The following is a 21,631-nucleotide window of genomic DNA, read 5'->3' on the forward strand; positions in this document are numbered from 1 at the left end:
GGGCAGAGGCTGACTGTCTGGAGAGAGACAAAGAGCCAGACTGAGGGGTAGACTAGCAGTGGAAAGGCAGAAGCCAGGGAAAGGAGTGTTAGCCTGAAGAATGGCATGGGGATAAAAGAGGTATTAAAGGAAATTGAGTCTCTATAGCTCTATTTTGAAGCAAATACCCAGGAAAACCACAGGTGTGTCACTGTCACTGAAGACATTCAGTATTTGCAAAATTGAACCTAAAAGCACTTGATATAGTCACTTCATTACTTGTCAGTATTGTTAGCATCAGCTATATAAGCATCAGTATTTCCCATAAAGAGTAGATAGAGATATTGATATACACATGCACTTACAATCACAGAGCATTGCAAACGACTTTGTAGACTCTGTCCTACTCCCATTAAGTCTACGTGAATTGGACTGTGTTGCAAAAGTGCAAAATATCATGCAGAAATTATACCTTTCCTTTAGTGAAATTATCATCTCCTTTTCTGATTAACTGTCTTCTGCCAGTATCTCCTAAAAGGCCTTGCAGCATGACATACACATCTGCATCTGTTCCTGACCCAGGGGCTGCTCCCGTAGTGATATAGAGAACATAGATTTTCACTGTTGGGAAAAAGAGATCAAAGGTTTATCAAAGCTAAAGCAGTTAAAAAATAGGTTATTTAATAAATTACTACTACTATATTTTCATTTTCAGTCCTTCCCAGAGTGATCAAAAGGCCAAACTGTATTATAATGCTTAGAAAAGCACACAGAAGCACTGTAATTAAAATTTAAGAACCATTATTATAAGGAATAATAAGCTAAATACTTTGTGAGTGGGCTTGAAACACAGGTAGAGGGGAAATGAAAGAAAACTAAACACATCACAAATTCTTATAAAAACATGTAAATAATACTCTACCACACAAATTGCATGAATTTAAATATGTAACACTCCTATGAAACAGTTCATAATCTATGGAGGATACGAAATAGCTCAAAAAGCACATCTCTGCTCTAAGCCTCACAGAGTTCAAATGAAGCTGAACTGTCAGAAAGATGGCAACTTTTCTGTTTCCTCCAGATCATGGTCCAGTCAGTGGCTGGCCACTCTACATTGTACCAGTTGCAGTTATTGGCCTCAGAAGAGGATTTCTAGAAATGTGTGTTCTCTGACATGTTATCTTACAACTGTTCAGCTGAGCATTTCTTGGAAGGCTGTTTATGTTAATTCCCTGCTTGTACTCCCAGAGAAATGCATAACACACTGGTGATCTGGTCCCCAAAATAAGAAAGAAGCCACATCCCCAAAACATTCAATTAAAAAAGAGACAAAAATATGGGGAGAAGATAAAGAAAACAATACCTGTCCTTATTAATGTTAAATGCCCTTTGGAAAGAGGGGCAGCATTTGTAATGTTTAAGTATCTGTGCATTTCCAGAAAAAAAAAAAAAAAGTAAGTATTTAAAAGACAAAGTTCCTTCCCAGGGAACCACAGCAGTAATTTTCTCATATTCATATTCAAGGAGCTTCTGCCCAAGTGCTTTTTTTGAGACTAGCTTTGAAAGCACAGCAGAAAAGGCAAGGAATATACAGATTACTTGGGCTATCGATCTAAACCCTTAACTCCTGGGAAACACTTGAAGGAGACTGGGATATTCTCATGGTAGAATATCCATTTAGGGAAAGAGCCCTTTCATTCTTCACTGACTTTGGTTATAAAACCTCCTAAGAAACACAGAGCAAACTAAAAAAATTCAGTCTTGAGGTGATCAAGGCACAACTTTCATGAAGGAGTTTGATGACATATAATTGCTAGGTCACACAAAAAGAATGCCTGAAATCCTAACACAAATATGAGCTTCTGTTGTGAGGGGCCATGGATCTCCTTCTTATTTGAAATTACAGTACAAGAGTTATTTCCTCGGGATTTCCTTTGTTTCCTATGGGAGTGAACCAAATCATATTATCAAGGAAAAGCTGAACTCAGTCCTATTCAAAACTTCTTTAATATTTCCAGTACGGTATGCTTGCTCTTTTGTCACAAACCGATACCAATCAGACTTGAATGCACAGTGCTCACTTACAGGGCCTGAGATTTATTTTTTTTAAACAGTGGGGTGGATTTGACCTAGCCATGCATCACTAGTGAGGATGAATAGAAAGTATACGTTAAATTCTTTGGACTGCTCTGAAAAGCCACCATCATCATTGACCAAGTCATTTCCAGTGTTTCTGATTTGTGACAAACCTGCTGGAAAAGGAGAGCCAGCTGTGAGAACTGGAAGCTCAGCCACTCTTCCTCCTTCTTCATCTGCAAAGTTGTGACAAAATGGAAATTCTAGCACATTTTTACTTTCTCTGTGTTGAAGCTTTACCTTGGCAAAGAGCAAAAACAAATACCTTCAGCGTCTGCTGTGCTCTAGTGGAAATGATAGCAAAAGACATACTATTGAACAGCTGTGACACATCATCTCAATATTAAAAAAGAAGATTAAATATATTTTTCTAAAATGTTTTTGAAAGCTGCCTTTTAAAAGAGAAGGACTAAATATCTTTCCCAATTAAAATAATTAAAATGTGAAGATTATTCCTGTAGAGACTGCAGTAAGAGAAAAAATATTTTGAATGCTTCAGGAAGATTCCTTTATGTAACCTATTCATCCGGCATATGGAAGAAAAAGGTGTTGATACGCCCATTTCAGCTTCTGAGAAATGTCAATATGCCACAACATTTTTCACTGCAGAATGTTTTCTCATTCTAAGTAACAGGAGTAAGAAAATGAAGTGTTTCAGAGAAAAACAGAAATTAAGAATGTTTTATGACATGTATATATATATATATGTACATATGTATTATATAAATATAAAGAGTATGTTACTAAATATTTTTAATCTCTATGAAATGCTGTATATAATGAAAGGGTGATCCTGAGCTAAGTAGATTAGTCTTACTATAAGAAAACATATTTTCATAATGAGGTGTCTTATACTATGGTACTACCAGGTACACAAAGAGATAAAGTACCATTTTATAAACTATTTAAAGCTAGACCAGACAACATATTTGAAAATATATTGCGGGAATTAACCCTGCTGTGAAAAAGGCACAGAAAATTCGCTCATACATTTCTTCATGACCTAACTCACTAAAATGACCAAATCCTTAACCCAGGAAGCTCAACCATCTTTGGTTAGCAATTGTCACTGGGAGATGGTAGCATTATTCTGTCTTCAAAAGATTCCTATAATTTTTCATTATGACAGACACATTGAAAAGATTTTTTTAAAAGCAGTGCAAAGTATAATGTTAACACAATATCCCTTTCATACTAACATCTATATTCCTGAACATCAGATTTAATTTACTGTGTTTTACTTCAAGAAGTGAAAGAAGCAAAAATAAGAATGTCAGTTATTACATGCTTCAGAAATAAAGCATATCATAATTGATTTTTTTCTGGGCATTATTTTATAATGATTTCAATTTCCTCAAAAGCATCAAGTGAATTATTTTGCAGTTATGGTTATAAAAATGAATTCTGAATCTAAATACGGAATTCAACCAACCACACCTGCATTTACTTGTGATAGAAGGGGGAAATCTTGGACTCTCTGTGAGGTACAATCTTGTAAAATCAAAATAAAATAGCATAGAAATGACCATCCTTGTTCTAATCAGCAGTGTAAATAGATGCTAACCTATCTTTAATAACAGATATTATACACAACCTCTTATACCAACCTAGTTATTTCATACAAAGATTCAGTAAGTCCTGCTATGGAAGCCATGGAGTAACAGAGGAATCTTCCTAAAACCCCAATAATTTACATAGACCCCAAAACAGGGAAATTAATATTTTAATTGACTTTCTAATCCTACCTAATATAAAAGTGCATCTTTTCCTTATTCATATACATGATGTTGATTTTTTTCTAACTCAGCTTTGAGTCGTTGTTCTAAGCCACTGAAGTAAAACACACTGACAGGTGTCACTGTTTTTAACTGCCAGGTTCCCATTCTGAAATTTTTACTGTGATCCACTGTCTCCTGCAATATCCAAGAAGCAGCCTTAATTTTATCAATAGATTTCTTAGATGACTATTTCATCTGGCTACAAAGAGGATTTTAACAACCTGCCTACCATTTAAATGTCAGGGGGTTTGCTCGCTAATATCATGTATTGGACAGGAAATTTTTTTCCTCCAGTTTTTAATAAGAACAAAATGCAAACATTAATGAACAAAAGTATGTCTCCAACTTGAAAGAAGATGATTCTTTCCCTTAGACTTCTTTTTATTTGGCCAGCATAAGAGGATAAAGATGTTTTTTTGTATAGTGAAGTGCCACAGCAATTTCAGTGCAATGTCAGATTTTAGCTTCAGCATCTTGGACATCAGAAGAAAAATTGTCACTTTTGCTATTCACTTCTTTTTTTCACATGCCAACTTAAAAGGCAGATATTTTCATCAGAAGGCATTCCTAGAGTCTGGCTTAATTATTTGCCTTGGATCACTGGGTCTACAACATGTAACAGCCAATTTGGAGTTATGTAAATACTGCAATGTATGCCAGTGGGTACAGTTCTGAAAATACACCACTGGATATCCTGAAGAAGATGGCATATCTGTATATATGCCCTCCAGAAATCCACCTAAGTTTACAAGATTTTTACTATCCATAGCAATCCTAGTAAGTGTTCTGAGCAGTCTCTGAAGTTATTACTCTATGTTACCTGATGCACGCAATTTTGTAAATTAAAAATTATGTAATTTCAGACAGAACTGAAAACTGGAAGCCATAACCATAGAACATGAAAAAAAAGGATAATTTTACAATAAAGACACAATAAGTAATTGATTTAGATCTTATGTTTTACCTCATGGCAATGCCAAGTCTCTCCTTCTGCAGCTTCTTCGATTTCTAAGCGAACTTTGAATATAGTACTGAATTTCTTACTTAGTTCAACTGAAGTTTCATAAATCTGCTTATTTTTAAGGGATCCTTTGGGAAATATGACTGAAGTACAGATACCTTTTTCACCACATATAGTTAGAGACATTTTAGGATTCATGCAACTAGAAGAAATATCAGTAGTTGTGACAAGGACATCCCAAGTCCCTGTTGAAACAAAACAGGAGCAAAAAATAAATGGTTTTTCTGAATATCCAAAATAATACAGCCATTTGTAACAGGCTGAGTTAACAAGTGACTAGCAAGCCATTCCCACCTTTGCACTGAGCTAAAATACCGACACGTAACAGGTTCATTCATTTTCATTGATTTATTGAGGAGCAGATTTGGACACCAGGCCTTCCACAGGGACAGATGACCCGTTATGGGAGGACCAGTCCAATAGTACCATGCAGATAAGACTTCCAGTTCTATATTAGAGTCTTATGAAGAACCATGCCAATACATTGATTTTTTTCCCCCTCATAAATGTTTCCTGTGGTCACCACTCAAACCAACATATTTTCTACAAGATAGTACTGACTTGCCTTTGGTCAGGGGAGGGTATCTTTCCATTTTAATTTTTTTATGAGGTCCTTGAACTAGAATGTTAAAATTTGCTCCATACATTCTATAACAAGATGCTGATGAGAAACTGGTTCAGAGCTTGAAATGTTATATTTTTATCACAGATAACCACAATTATCATGCCAGGAAAGTAGAAAACTTTATCCATTTCTTCTGTGAAGTGATGTTTGCTGAGAGATTAAAAATAGTCCTATATAGCAGCACATAGATTTGCCTACTTTAGGGACACAGAAAACACTTAAACCCAGCAGTTTTACTTTAAAACAAAAATCGCAAAATTTTATTGAAAAAGAATGCTCATGTTCAAACTAAAGGTCTGTTTGAAGCACTTAGTCTCTTAAACATTCTAGATTAATAGGCAGTCACCTGAAGGCTCATAAGGACCGCAGACTGATAGCAGGTAGGCTCCTAAGTAACTTCTGTAACTCTATACTGAACAGATATTTGGTCAAATCTCCAATCAGCAAGACAGTTTTCAGGATCAGAAACTTATACCTACCAAAAAAATCCCATTGTTTTAGCTATCTTTAACAATTTAATTCAATTTAATAGAAGATATGGAAAATTCAGGGCTATCAAAACCATGTTTTCTATTTTAAAAAATCATGACTCCTACAGAGAGGCTTTGGTCACCTAGACTGGTGTAGAATTGAGCATGAGCAATTTTTATTAAGATAACTTAGCTCTGTTTATGCAAAGTGAGGCAGGCAAAGTATGAATTTAATAATTTCAAATAACTATTTTGTAAAACACAGTATTTTACTTTGAATAACGGAAACAGTGACTTTCTGAGTTTATGTCATAGACCTGTAAAGTCCAGTTGCCTAACTGCAACAGGCAAATCTTTATATCCTGCTATAAACTAATGCAAATAAAGCTTTATTACTTTAGATCAGGTGAGGATCTGTGCCATCAATTCAGGACTCAGTGAAGGTAAAAAGTTAGTACTCATCTCTAAAATCATCTAAAATAACTTCAGATGTTATGACTTTATGGATAATCATAAGAAGCTACCATTTTCATGTCTATGAACATTAAATATAAATGAGACCAATAATAAAATGGAAGTCCAGAATGAGAACAGGAAAACAGGGGAGTCAAATGAAAATTTATCATATCCCCTGTGACATAATCGAAGACACCAAAATATTAAGCCTTTAAACTATCAATGTATAGCTGCCTAGGAAGACTAAATGGAAGGACCATCTCTGTTGGACCATGCAATACCATATGCTGCTATAACGTTAACTATATTGTATAATCTCTGGTAAATTTTTCAAGGTCCAATTTAGAAGCAGCAGCTATGTTAAGCTTCTTTCCTTCTCCTTAGTTAAGTCTAAAAGAGTGTGTTTAGTTTGTATGGCCAGGTTTTAGTAGTGCGGGGCCTACAGGGGTGACTTCTGTGAGAAGCTGCTAGAAGCTTCCCCCATGTCCGAGAGAGCCAGCACCAGCTCGCTCCAGGACAGACCTGCCGCTGGCCAAGGTCAAGCCCATCAGCGACAGTGGTAGCACCTCTGGGACAGCGTATTTAACAAGGGGTGGGGGACGACGGACTGCGCCAGCAGTTGTAGCAAGAGAGAGGACTGAGACTATATGAGAGCCACAACTCTGCAGAACCAAGGTCAGTGAAGAAGGAGGGGGAGGAGGTGTTCCAGGCACCGGAGCAGAGATTCCCCTGCAGCCCGTGGTGAAGCTGGTTTTTCCTCTGCAGCCCATGGAGGGCCACAGTGGAACAGATATCCACCTGCAGCCCATAGAGGACCCCATGCTGGAGTAGGTAGATATGCCCTAGGGAAGCTGCAACCCATGGAAATCCCACACTGGCTCCTGGCAGGAGCTGTGGCTCTGTGAAGAGAAGCCCATGCAGGAGCAGGTTTTCTTGCAGGACCTGTGACCCCATGGGGGACCCACACTGGAGCAGTCTGTTCCTGAAGGACTGCAACCAGTGGAAGGGACCCACACTGGAGCAGTGCAGGACAAACTGTAGCCTGTGGGAAGGACCCACATTGGCAAAGTTCCTGGAGGACTGTCTTCCATGGAAGGGACCCCAGGGTGGAGCAGGGGCCGGGTGTGAGGAGCCTCCTGCTGAGGGGGCAGGAGCGGCAGAGACAGTGTGTGATGGACTGACCCAGCCCCATTCCCCATCCCACTGCGCTGCTGGGGGGAGGAGGGAGAGAATTTGGGAGTGAAGTTAAGCCTGGAAAAAAGGGAAGGATGGGGGGAAGGTGTTTTAAGATTTGGTTTTATTTCTCATTCTGATTTGATTGGTAATAAATTAAACTAATTTCCCCAAGTTAAATCTGTTTTGCCCATGGCAGTAATTGCTGAGTGATCACTCCTTGTCATTATCTCCACCCAGGAGCCTTTCATTATATTTTCTCTCCCTTGTCCAGCTGAGGAGGGGATTGATAGAGCATCTTTGATGGGGACCTGGTGTCCAGCCATGGTCAATCCACCACAAAGATTGCTATGCTAAAAATTTGTTCTTTCTTTCTCAGAAGTCTTTGCCTTTTCTCAGAATGTCATTATCAGACTGCTGAAACCCATTTATTTTTATGACAGCTTTGTCCATTAGCTTAAATAACTCTTCCCTCCTTGATGCATAAGCCGCCATTAATTTGGTAGATCACAACTGTGTCTGTTTTGAGCATTTAATTTGCTAGTCTGAATATGTTGAGTTTTTTTAATACCCTGTCAGAACAAAGGCTTGCCATATTCCCCATCATCTGTCTTCTGTACATCTATTCCACCTTGAACCAGTCTTTCCAGACAGAGGTAACCACAATTGTATACAACATTCCTGGTGAAATATCAGTTTCTCTGTAGTGGCATTAATTTCTTTTGATCTTCACTGATAATGCCTACATATATTGTGGGGTCACAGTTACTATAGTCACAGCCATGTTACATTACTGTCTCAAAAATTATCCTTCAATCATATAGCAAATCCAGGTATTTCTCCTAGTCATATACTACTGATGAACCCATAGCGGAAATCATTACAAGACATGGGGATATGGATCCAGTACAGTTTTCAGATTCTTAACTACTAGTTTATTCCAAATTTCCCCAAAAAATCAATGGAAATTAGGAACCTGTACCAGAACTGAGAGATCAAATATTTAGTTGCATTTACGCCTAATTGTATTCAAGATTTGTGCTACAGAATTCAGTTCCATTGCTTTCCTCCACTGCTCAAAGTTTATCACACAACCTCTTCATCTCCTGACAGTACTCAGCTTTGTAGCACCAACAGATTTCATCAGTATATTAATTTTCTCTTCTCCAGCTCTTTACAGTTCTTCCTTTTACTACTGCTTTCCACTTTCTTATTATTACCTAATAATTTGTCATAAAGCAAATAAAATTCAGTACTGCAAGTTAGACAGATTAGATGTCATTACATTTCTCTTACTGGAGAACATTTCTGAAGATTATCTACTTTGGTTTACAACCTATCTTTAGTAAAGCCTTGACGCATTCCATCTCATTTCTTACTTGTCACTATTATCTTAACTATCCTTTTCTTCAAAGTGCATTGCAAAGGTTTGCATGTGATCGATTACTAGGTCTATATTCACCTACATTATTCATTCTATTTTTTAGATGGAGGCGTTACCTTTCCTATTGTCAAGTCATACCTTTGGCCTTCATAAAATTGTTTAAAATCCTTGCTACTAGATCTACCACTCCATTTCCCAATTCCTTCAATATTCTGGACTAATGACTCTTGGTTGTCACTGTTTGACTACGTGAAACTCTATGTTCTATTTGCACTTCAGATTTGGTGATTTCAAATAACCTCATTCCCATTAGTAATTTTGGTTTTGCTTCCCTTGCCAACATTATGGCTCCTTAAAGACAGAGATAAAGCATTCTATTTGTTTAGAGATTTTACCTACATCACCTTCAGTCTGAACTCTATTGTTCCTGCATAGTTACACCTTTGCAGATTCTTTTTATAAGTAAATGGTTGAAGAACCTTTACTATTTGTTTTAATTCTTCTATAAAATCTGACTCAGCTTGACATTTAGTAGGTTCCATTGTATCCATATACTTTTTGACCTCTAAGGTACAGTGCTCTTTGCTGATCAGTCTTTTATTTCTCCATTCCTTATAGGCTCTCTGCTTTCTTGTCATATTCTTTCTAAAGTTATTATACAGTCAGCCCAGAACTTATTTTCAATAGGTACAGAGCTGAGTATTAATAATCACAGACTGGAAAATATTAGCAAGTCCGCACCCAGATTTTTGAGGACTATGTGTGTGGGGGAAACAGCGGAAGGAAATTTTTTTTTACATAACTATGTTCAGACGCTAATTAAGGTGCATAAACAAGGATGCAACATTTGTCTCACTTTTCTTATCAGTGAAGAAAGATGTGTCAGGCTGACCAGCCCTGGGCTTCTGCTCTGAATTATCCTCAGGAGATGCCTGCCTTGCTCTGTGGATTATGTAGGGCACCTACAGAATCTTTTAGAGACCTGGAATGCTTGTAGTGGTGCAATATAGCTATTTCTTATTTTGAAATTGTCACTACTGTATGTGCTCATCCTATAGTTATATTTCCATGGTATTCTGTCCTTCTGTTGTCTCAGCAACATTATTTTTCTGTTTCCTTAGATGATATATTTGCTAGTGGAGTAAGTACAGGTAGCTAAATATGAGGATATGCACTACTGTGTCTGCAACTATATACAATATAAAACTCTCTGAGCATAAAATTAAATAAATCATGAGCATAGAAATTAATAAAGATTGGTTTATAAAACTACTGATATAGAATGCAAATTCACACCTTCAGATTAGTTTAACTTTACTTGGTTTGGTCTACCAGTTCTGATTCAGATTTCATAAATGGACCCAAACCAACATTTTACACCTCTTCAAAAAAGACATGTGAGAGCACTAAAAAATCCAGTACCCTGGCAAAGTATAAAAGACTTACCATGTTTGCAGTGTCTAAGTTGTTTCTGAATTTTGGTCTTTTTTTCATTAAACAATTTGAATAGGATATGGGGTTCAGGTCAACTAGCTGTTTGCAAGAACTTATGCCATTGATGTAAGTAAAAAAGAAAACTGCAAATAAAAGCAAATGCTTTCTGCAAATATATGAACATACGGGAAAATCTCATTCTGCTAAAAGAGTTTTTGTATCTTTTCTTGTGATTTCATCACTGCTGTAGGAGCCTTCTGCTCTGCATTGACTGCCATATGGAACAACCTACCTCTTTCTGCTTCAGCTTTTTTTCTAGCCTCAGCTAACAACATAATTCCTTCATTGCCTTCATCCTTTAACATCTCCCTTCTGCTCTAGTCTTTCTTCCCTGAACATTATAACTGTATTTACCAGGTCTGGAAAGTGTTTGGACAGACAGTATTTGTGAGAGATGCAACTCACATTTAAGCTATATTATTTCTGTATTTTGGTTTCAGTCTTAAGAATAACCCAAAAAATAGTATGAATTACAATTAAAACAAAAGTTGGAAGGAACTTTGATAATTTTGGACCTTACCATAAATCTTTCCTGTCAACATCCCATTCCTGACTTTTCCAAGAAGTTTCAACATTCGTTCCATCCGTGCATCACCAACTCCACTGTCTAACCATTGTTGGCAAAGAAATGCATATTGGCCATCAGTCTTGCCTGACTCATGGATGACAATTTGGTCCAGGTACCATCCAGCTCCATAACCTATATCATGGTGTTCAACAAGCACTTTGCTTAACTGTCCGAGGTCTACTGCTCTCAGTTCAGAGATACAAACCTGAAAAGGTAAAGGCAAAATGAATAGCAAACTGATTAAACCATATATTTTTATCATCCATCTTTAAGATTATGTTTGGAGAGACAGATTTCTTTCAATGCCAAAGTATCTTTTCCTTTCTGATAGTAAAGAATGATATTATAGGCTGCCATTTGTATTTGGAGACCCTTTTCAGAAAATATATGGATCCTTGAATAAGTACATTTTTCCTTTTTCATGATCAGTGCATTCCAGGCTTTATTATGAAAAGCATCCCACTATTTTGGGTAGAAAGAAACCTCTGGTCATTAATTTACTTACAGAAGTCTCATGAAAATTGAAGTTCAACCAATTACTCGTAACTTAAACAAGAGAAGTGCTTGAAATAACATGATAGGCCTGGTAAATTGAACTTTGGTTTAGATAAGGCATTTTATTTTCAAACATTTCAAAGTCTTTTATATTCTAAGACATCCTATTTTTCAAATGGGAAATGTCATATTATTCAACTCTGAACAGAAATACTGACACTGTTGATGACTATGCAAACAAAGGAAGATACTGTCATTAGAAAATATAAGTAAGGCTGTGCACGCATACAGGCAAGAATTGATGTGTTCTTCAGATGTAAATAGACATCTGTTTAAATATTGCTACGGCTACCAGTAAACAAATGCTAAATGGCAACTGCACTAGTGCATGTTGGGATGAATAAATTATGCAAATGAGAGAATGAATGTATTCCATGCAAGAGATAATATGAGTGGGTGGGTAGATACATGGGCATGTGTGTGGGTGACATTAAAAAAAACCCAGATGGATAGTAGAAACAGACACTATAATTTTTATTTGTTGCCAACCAATTTGCCATCAGGCAGGAAAAAGCATGAGGACCAGAAAGCAACAAAGGAAGAGATGACTTTTAGAAAGAATTATGTCATCTGGTCCATTCTCCTGTCTGTGTCAGGCTATTCTCTACAATTTGCTTAGAAAAAGAAAACATCACAGTTATTATTCCTAGCACAGCCTTAAGACTTTCTTACTTTGTTATATCTGCGATATCCCCAAACAGTTACCATGGCAAGTTATACCCCTTCATGTAATGCATATGTAAACCAAAATAAGATCTAGCTGTGAGGAACATCTTGTAAATAACTTTTTGGAAGCACTCATTGCTTTTTAATTGTATTCTTTGTAGTTCTAAGCCAAATATAATTTTCTTGTCAGTCTACATGACCCTTGACTTTGAGGAAATAACCTGTATTGCTAATATTCATGTTCCTTCACAGCTAACTCTATCTGAAAAAGGGACCTATCATTAGTCCCATTCTTTGCGATAATAATTAACAGTCATTAGACAACAGTGGTCATAATCACCCATTGTTATCAATGAATTCTCATAATAATACACTAAATTGCCTACTCCCTCAGCATTAGCAAGCGTGTTCTTTCGGTTGATGTCATTACATTTCTTTTTTTCCCCCTCAGTAAAAAGACATTTAGAACTGCCTTAAACACACTACTGGAAGTGTAATTTAGGAAAGTCAAAAGGATTTTATATAAATTGTCTTGATTTATATAAAGTGTTAGCTAGGCAAAATTACAATCCCCATTTATTTAACCCATTAATCTGGTGTAAAAGTTAGACATACAATTACTTAAATAAATATGAACCAACTTTACTTTCTGCAGTAATTAAATCAACTCTACTCTCTGTTCTTACATTTTCTTGCAATTTTCTGTCTTCCTAGCTTTTCCTTATACTCCAGTCCTCTATCAGGTCCTAATCAGAGATGCTTTTTTTCGTATCTCGTTTCTTTGTTTTCTTTGCCTGTCTATTCTATATTTTCCAGGGGTAATGTTGACATAATCTAGTCTCTCAAGACAGCTTGCCCTTTACATCCCTTCCTTTCACCTTCTGTTCTTAGATACTCTCACTAAAACCTCATTCCAACTTTTCTATTAATCTACTTCTATGTAAAAAGAATGTAATACTGGTAGCAGTGTGTCAGACTGCAGATCCATCTAGTCCGGTATACCGTTGCCAACAGCTACCAATAACAGATTTCTAGGGAAGAGCTGAAAAACAGGGCAAATATATAGACATGCTTCTTGAATACAAAGTCTCTCGGGCTTTAGCAATTTGTGGTTCAGAGGTTTCCTGAGCCAGAGATTGTGTCTTTGCACTTAACAGTTCCCAGTGGAAAGTTGTCTTCCACGGCAATGTGCAATGGCTTTTTGCAGCAACATGCATTTTGCCGTCTATAACATCTTGTGCAGAAAGTAAAATGTATTAATTATGCACTGTGTAAAAAGCTACCTCCTTTTGTTTTGAATCTGCTACCTGCAGGTTTCATTTAATGGTCTTGAGCCCTTGTATTTCATGAGAAAACAGAATTACTTATTTTGTCTATGCCATTTTATATTTCTTATCTCCCTCTCCTTCCCTCTCAACATCCCTTTTCCAGGCCAAACAGTAGTTGTTTGCTTAGTTGTTCCTTGTATAGAAGATATTTCATAACACTTGTCTTCTTGCACTTTTAAAGACAAGTGAATCAGAACAAAACAAAGCATCTATTATTCATCTTAACCACAGAATTTACCTGGGAGTATTCTCAATTTTTTCTGCTTTGGGGTGGCTGGGTTTTTTTCCTTTTTCTAATAATTCCAAAACATTTGATCTGTTCTGTTATCCTTTTGTTTTGCTGGGCTGACATCATTACAGAGCTATCTTAATGCTGAGGCTACTTTCCTATTTCAGAACCCATCATTTTGCATGCACATTTAAGGGGGTTTCCCCCTCACAGCCACTGCTTTTCATTTAGCTACAACTAATTTCATCTGTCTTTCTATTACCCAGTCACTCTGTATGAGGCCCTTCTGCAATCTCTGCCACTAACTTTCATTTTTATTACCTTAAAAACTTAGTATCATCAGAACATTTTGCCATCTCCCTGCTCAACCATTTCCCAAGAACCTATTGTACAATGAAGAGCATGAGTATACAAATTATCTAAGCAGAAGAAAACTTTCATTGTCCACAGTACAAAAATAGCTCACCTAAAACAAAGGATCTGCTTGGGAAGACACTCAGCACTCTATTGCTCAATATAGTGGCTCTGATTTCTTTAACACTAACAGCTGTGTCACTGACTCTGTATTAACATCCAGCTTGAAAGTGCCATGTAAATTATTTTTTAGAGCTCTTTTTCAGGTTATGTCACAGACTATGTACCTTTATGTCTTTTATTAACTATTCTAATTGCCTACAAACATTTGCCCTCAAAAACGCCAAGAATTAACCTGTATTTTGAATATCATCCAGCCAATCAACATCAAACCTCTTCCTATGTTTTCATAACACAGTTTGGACTAAGGCAGCAGGATTCTGCAAACAATGACATCTTAAAAAAAAAAAAGGGGGGGTGGTTGCAAGAGACTGTAAGAAAAGGAAAGAAAGAAAACCATGCCTAAATACTTTGGGTGAGAAGGCTATGGCCAAATTATTAAATATCTCCCAATGCATAATAATTTCACTAGATACCAGGACATTAAATGCTATTATAAATCTAGCACTAAGTTATTGCTATGAAAAGGAGAGATTAAGTATATTTTTAAAAGATGTATTTAATTTTCCTCAGTAGTAAATGAAAAGGGAAATAAATGTCATTTAAATATATATGATTGCCTCTTTTCATTCTTGTCTAAACTATTGGTTACCTTCATTTTACAATGGAAAATGAGGGACACAAGGAAGGTAAAATTACATTCAGATCATAGGTAAATCAGTGACTTAGCTTAGAAATGAATATAGACATCCCGCCTGTGAGTGCTTTATGCACTATATCACGCAGTCCATTTGGAGCAATAGTTGTCTGAAGATAGTACTTATAGGTAAGCTAACAGAACTCTGACAAATAAGAAAAAAGAGAAGCAGAGGTGGTGATGGCAAATTTTTAAAGAGGTTTTGAATGTATTAATGAAGAGCCAGAAAAAGATACAGGAAAGTGTAAGTGAGATGGTTAAAGAGATATTCTTCTACACAAGGAACAAGGAACAATCCAGGGACAAAACAAGTGTGCAGAAGATAGAGGTCTGTAAAAGCAAGAATGGCAAAGAGAAGGTGACAAGGAAAAAACATTCACTTCGTCTTCTAGTAACAGAAGGGAAAACTGATTAAACTAGTATATGGCCATTTTACACAGGTTGCAAGTCAAATTTAGTCCATACTATCACAGGAGATTGTGGATGCTCACCACATGTTTAAAAAGAGTTTACACAAATTCATGGAAGAAAAATTATCAGTGACTATGAAAAACAAGGATGATGTAGCTGGTTTCTATGTTTCTAAGCTCAAGAAAATATTTTGGCATTATAAAGGAAATAAGGGAAAGATTGTTTAACGGTAAATCTGAGAAAGCAGTAGAACAGGCCGCCTAGGAAAGTTATGGCATCTCAGCCATGAGAAATCTTAAGAAATGGTATGAAGTAAGTATAAAGGAACCTGCTTAATTGGATCAATGGGTCAATTGAAAGGTCTCATTAAATCCTATCTAGCAGTCATAGCTGGGCTGAGTCCAGGGTATGTGTGAACATGTTGTGCAGGTATAAACATTAATATGATAATCAGCAAAGGCTGACCAGGAAATCTCTCCTAGGAATTATCTTGAGCAGCCACAGTATGTTTACAAGCAGATTTACCAGTTTGTAATTTTATATATATTAATTAACATATAGTAGCTAACACATTTAAAAATCTCTCTTTTAGCTATATCTGGACAGATCTTAAAAAAATCAGGTTTATAGGAGCAATCACAGGAAATAGCCCTGATATTTCTATACCAGCTTCACAAGTAACTGAAAATTAAGCCACAGAATGTTATATATTGTTGGGTTCAATTGCAGTTTCTAAGAACAGTTACTGATGGTTTGTGGGTTTAAAATTTATTGGTACTTGAACTATTCTTAAACCATAAACCCAGCTCAGGTAAAATGTCTATTCTTAGCAAGCAATACATCTTTTCCACAGGTTACCACAGTGTAACATCAATGCTTGAATTTTATAACTATAAAGAAACACAGTAGTGGAAGAAAGTAATAAAATAAAACACATTAAGCAAACATGTAAGAAAAATAACTCACTACTAACCTGTCCTCTTTCAAAATTTGATTGTCTTAGTCTCCTTTTGCAGGAATCTCCCTTCTCTCCAAACACTGTGATAAATATATCTGCATCAGTCCCTGATGCGGGCAATGTTCCCGTATGAACACTGATCAAGTAAAGAACTTCTGTCATGAAAAATCAGTGACACAAGACATTACCAAATCAAACTGTTTAGCAATGTAAACATCAAACGTTATAAACTGATTTATTTTAGGTAAAAGATTAATTTCAACACCAAGGAATGAAGTTATATTAATTTACATTAATGGTCTGAGTTTCATGCAGATTGCTAGCTACCTCACAACAGCACATTACAGCATTAGAGATGCAATGTTCTTTATGAATCAATGCAACAATCCATGCTTACATTACAGAAAAAGAAAATGTTGAAGATCCAGAGTCTTGTCCAGAGGTCACTGAAACCAGCTGAGAGGATCACACTGATTTTATCAGGCTTTGTAAAAAGTCTTGAATTCTTATAGGAATTAAAGGTCTTAAATTGAGTTAGGATTTATCATCTCTAACAATATTTTGCCAAAGAAAGAACACTGATATAACAGATGAAATCCACTTTTCTTCTGAATCAGCTGAATTCTGTTTTAGTCTGATATTTTGATAATTATGGCCAGTATCAATTAATAGGTTCAGGATAAATGGCTCAGCTGTTTATACAGGTTTACTTTGTTATTATTCTTCTTCACCACAAAGGATGGCTTGCCATGACTTTTGGCTGATGCGTTATATACTACATACTCCTTGAGGCAGCATGACAGAGGATTTCTTTTATGGATTCTTCAAGCTCTGTGAAGAATTATATGTTATAACAGACTGTGAAGATATTCTTCCATTTGCAGTCTAGCCTTCGGTTATATATTAAATGCAAAAAGTTTTAAATATTTTAACTAAGACTTCTGTTCATAAATTATAATGAATGAGAATTCTTTTCTAAATATTTTACAAAATGTAATCAGAACAAAGAAAGATGTTATCATATTTTAAATATAATGATGAAAAGAAACAGAACTTCTGAGGCAGAAATGGGGCTTGAAGAAAACTTAAAAAAATATTGTTTTTTCTTTCTGTGATTCACACCATTATGACTTTGCACGTGCCTGTTTTAAAACTGTGATTTAGTCCCTCACCAAGTGTAAATGAGTCAGGTTTTGAAAATCTTAACTGAAAAATACTAATTGGGCTTTGCATATTTTTCAGACTTCCAAACAGGTACTTAGCCTAGTGAAAAAAGTCATATCAGTGTGGTTTTTTTAAAACAGAAAAAAATGCTTTAACAATACACATTATTAAACACCATGCTGTTTAAACGGGTATATTGAATGAATCTTTTAAAATAATTTTGAGTGTTTTTTTTAATATATATAAAATGCATTGCAATCTTGCCTATTGTGTTCATCCCATTAGGTAGTTAATAAATTTCTGTGCGTGTGTGTGTGCACTTCCTCATGTGTTTATTTTTCAGTTCAGCAGCTTACCCCTGAGTGGTGGCTTGTCTGGCCTGACCGCTGCTAGCTCTGTCACAGTCTCAGATCCATCTTCTCCAAAGAGACACTGGGCTTCAGTGTGAAAGCCCAACTCTTGTTTAGTGTCCAGGTCTTTTAGCCGAAGCTGCAAGCAGAATCAGAAGAAGAAATTCATATATCTGAATCATTTTTTTTCTTATTTCCATCCCAACAGAAACTGACATTTCTTCCTATTGTTAATCCCTGCAAACACTTTATAACTTGACCCTGCAGAAGAGCTACTGTAGTTGCTGAAAGCCACTGATTCTGCAGCCTGATGTTTATAGGTGTATTCATTGCATATTGACGCAGGCATAGGACTCATTTGTAAAGAACCAGTGAAGGATACAGATTAAATAGGCCTGTATATAGATGTAATTTCAGAATATCAAATGAATGAACACAGTTACATCAATCTTAATAGCATATTCCCATTTTGCAGAAACATCTGCTTTGCTGCTTTTTATTTGTTTGTATGTGACTTGCTGTATCTCAGTTAGGATTTTCAAAGTTGGCAGAAATTAGGTGTCTAGTGGCCTTTGGGGCTCATTGTGGAGATACGTTATTTGAAGAATGAATTCCAATAGAAGGCTGGAGTTTAGGCCCAGCTTCACTCCACCTGACTTTAAAAACACGGTGGAGACTGAACAAATTAGGTTCCAAATCTGTGAACTTAGAACCTCCAAACTCAGGAAGCACAGCCCTGAAAGCTCACCTATCCTAGATACGGAGACAATGTGGAGCTCAGCTTCGCAGGAGGGCAACTCAGATAGTGAACTTTATTTTGGGTCAGGTTATAAAATACAGAACGACAAACTATCAAGCATATGCATGAACATTTATGGTAACAATTGCATGAAGGATTGAATTTGATAAATAGCTAATGACTGCAAATTGGCAGATATGGTTTCTTCAGCCTTTGAAATCTCTTTGTATAAAAATATTATATCCAAGACATTAAAAAGAAAACAAAATTCAACAAAAACTTAATTTCATTGAGACATTAAGTAATTGAAATTTTAGGCAGGGATTCCCAGAATTTCTGTGGTGACTGTTTTACTATTACTGACACCAGTGACAGTAACAAAAGCTTGAGTGTCATTGTACAGGATACAAACATTACTATTTGGAAATCCTGAGTACAGATTTCCTTACATAGACTTCATGTGCAAGCTTGGAAATGCATAAATGTTTATATAAACAAATTATATAATTGAAATAATTAGGAATTTGACAGTTCCACTCTTAATAATTTTGTCAGACTATCTTGCCCTTGAGCTCCTAGAAATGTAAGTAGTGAATATTTCCATTACTGCTTATGCTTTGTGCCCAGTGCTTCACAAGATCAGGCACAAGACATCCAGATGAAAGTAAACAATTCTCTATGGCCATTTCCAGAATTAAACTATTACTTACATGAGTAAACAGTGGTTTTCTTTAGATACTGTTAAATTCCACTAAAATTGCAGCCAGTTGTTTTCCCATTTTTTACACTTGTAATAACTGAATTTTCTCAAACTAAATGTCTAATTTCTTCTCACACAAAAATATCCTCCCTAACTTCTATCAATATAAACGTTCCTAACTAAATATCAATTAGTATCACAAATGCCTATCAGTATTAAAATTGGACTAAGGGTTACTTGCATATGCAGGCAGACATCCTACAGAAACTGGACTCATAAAAAGGAGATGTGTAAATTTATGCAGACTTTGGCCTTAAAATAAAATGTACCTGACAGATATTTGTTAATTGTAAGATCACATCCAAGTGTGAACTATATGTGAACATCCAAACCATACAGTGTTTCTATATGCTACACTAAAGTAAAAATTATTTTGTATTTTATTTTGGAAAGGGCCAGAAACTCTACTTTTGAGCAAGAAAAAGCTACTTATTCTACAGTATGCAAATCTTCAAAAGTTAAAGACATAAATTTTCAATAAGATTATATCATTTTCTACATAAGTGTGCAGGAAACTGTAGGAGATCAACAGTAAAAACTCTGGTACTTTGAAGCTGTTATAAACACCAAAATAGAGAAAATAATAGCATAAAGAACATAGGGATATTATCTCCTTTTTAGCCTTTGCAGTTTCATTTGTAATCTCTGGGTTATGTGAAATTTCTGAAACTTTGGCTATTACTTTTGTCACTTAAGGAGAAAGCAAGGAAGAGGATTCTTTTCAGTTGTGGCTGGGTTTGACCACTGATTCGTAGTAAGCTTACATATCCTGCCTCCTATTATCTATTTCTATACAGCATTTCTATTTTTTACCTCACTGTAAGAGCCCTCTTAAAGTGAAAACAACTTGTTACATTTTAGATTATGCTAAATAAATAATTTATAAATGGACTAGTACATGAGTAATAGATATTATAAGCTTATTACTAGCACAAGCAGTATATGTTATTGTGGCTTATGTTTGGGTTGTAAATGCACCAATAGAAGAGACTACATAGGTTTATAGCAACAACCTATTGACTCCTTGTCAATTTATAGCTACTAACAAACCAATTCTTAAATAACTTTTAAAGTATTTAAAGCATGAATAAAAAACACTTAGCCATTTGCAAAGCATTCTCTTTGAAAAGAAAGCAGAAAACAAGCAATTACATTTCTGAGTTTTCTGCCATGTTTTGAGCCACCAGTTCTGGAGGCTGATATCATATTACATAATCACACAATGGATATGGTGAGGGTAGTGTCAACATATCATTGGACTGCTTTATCAAATGGCCTGGAGATGCATATTTTAAATGAGAAATTAGTTTTGCTTACCTATTCTTTCCACTCTTGTAGCCTAAACTGAGACTGCAAAATCAGCTGACAAAGAACATATTTGGGGAGAAAATATGATCGATAAACTCCTCCTCTATCCTTAGGAATTCATAAACTCAGACTTCATGTTCGTTTGAGTACCATCAACCTATTAAAATTTTATCTTTGAATGCAGCTGTTGAGCATTCCCCATCAGAACAGTTTCTGGACTGTTTGTTCATTTAGGGAATCACTCTTTGATCTTTTAAATCAGTAGTAGGGTTAAGGTACTGTGTGGCCCAGTCCAGACAAATATTCTACTAAGTTTGGAATGATTCAATGCTATGTCCACAATGCTTTTTGTGCCCTTGCCTACAGGCACAGCTCATTGACACAATTTTTCTTTGCATTAACCTTCAAGATGAAGTATTTCCCCACAGCCCAAGTATTGTTCAGCCCCAACACCTGCCTATTCAATCTTCCTAACCACCCTGGGGAAAGGTATACATTTAAAATGTGGTTGAATTATACAATTGACAGCATTAAGTCATTTCACCACCTCTTTTTATGAAAGGTCTGAAGTACATATTAAACTACAATCAGATGTTTAAGGCCCACTGATGACCATGTTGTAATGAATAAATACTAAAATATCAGCTTAATTCATTTCCACAAGTAGCTTGCTTTCTGTCAGGAGACTCAGTATTTCCATGCAGGGACTAATGTTTCTGAACATCAGCAGAAAACACTGCCTTCCATGTCATGATGAGCTATGAAGAATGGATCTGCACATCAGTGAATAGGTATAGCATATTCAGCAGGCCCAAACAAGGTAGATCTGCACACACAGAGATCTAGAAGCTGTAGGTAATCATCTGTAGATGCCAGGTAACCGAGCCAAAAGATATCTGGCCTTG

At 36.0% G+C, this 21,631-nt stretch overlaps 1 protein-coding gene across 1 annotated transcript in view; it reads right to left on the reverse strand.

Moving 5' to 3' along the window:
• Nucleotides 1–21,631, reverse strand: part of LOC130146937 (lipoxygenase homology domain-containing protein 1-like) — a 143,613-nt gene that overhangs the window by 31,678 nt on the left and 90,304 nt on the right. The window contains exons 29-34 of the mRNA XM_056333582.1: nucleotides 17,926–18,058; nucleotides 16,421–16,560; nucleotides 11,040–11,292; nucleotides 4,861–5,102; nucleotides 2,232–2,358; nucleotides 452–600 (exon numbers count right to left, since the gene is read on the reverse strand). Of these exons, the coding sequence (XP_056189557.1) occupies nucleotides 452–600; nucleotides 2,232–2,358; nucleotides 4,861–5,102; nucleotides 11,040–11,292; nucleotides 16,421–16,560; nucleotides 17,926–18,058 (1,044 nt within the window). The remainder of the gene's footprint in view (nucleotides 1–451; nucleotides 601–2,231; nucleotides 2,359–4,860; nucleotides 5,103–11,039; nucleotides 11,293–16,420; nucleotides 16,561–17,925; nucleotides 18,059–21,631) is intronic.

Source organism: Falco biarmicus, chromosome 3 (assembly GCF_023638135.1).
Source record: "Falco biarmicus isolate bFalBia1 chromosome 3, bFalBia1.pri, whole genome shotgun sequence".
In the NCBI taxonomy this organism is placed as follows: Eukaryota; Metazoa; Chordata; class Aves; order Falconiformes; family Falconidae; genus Falco; species Falco biarmicus.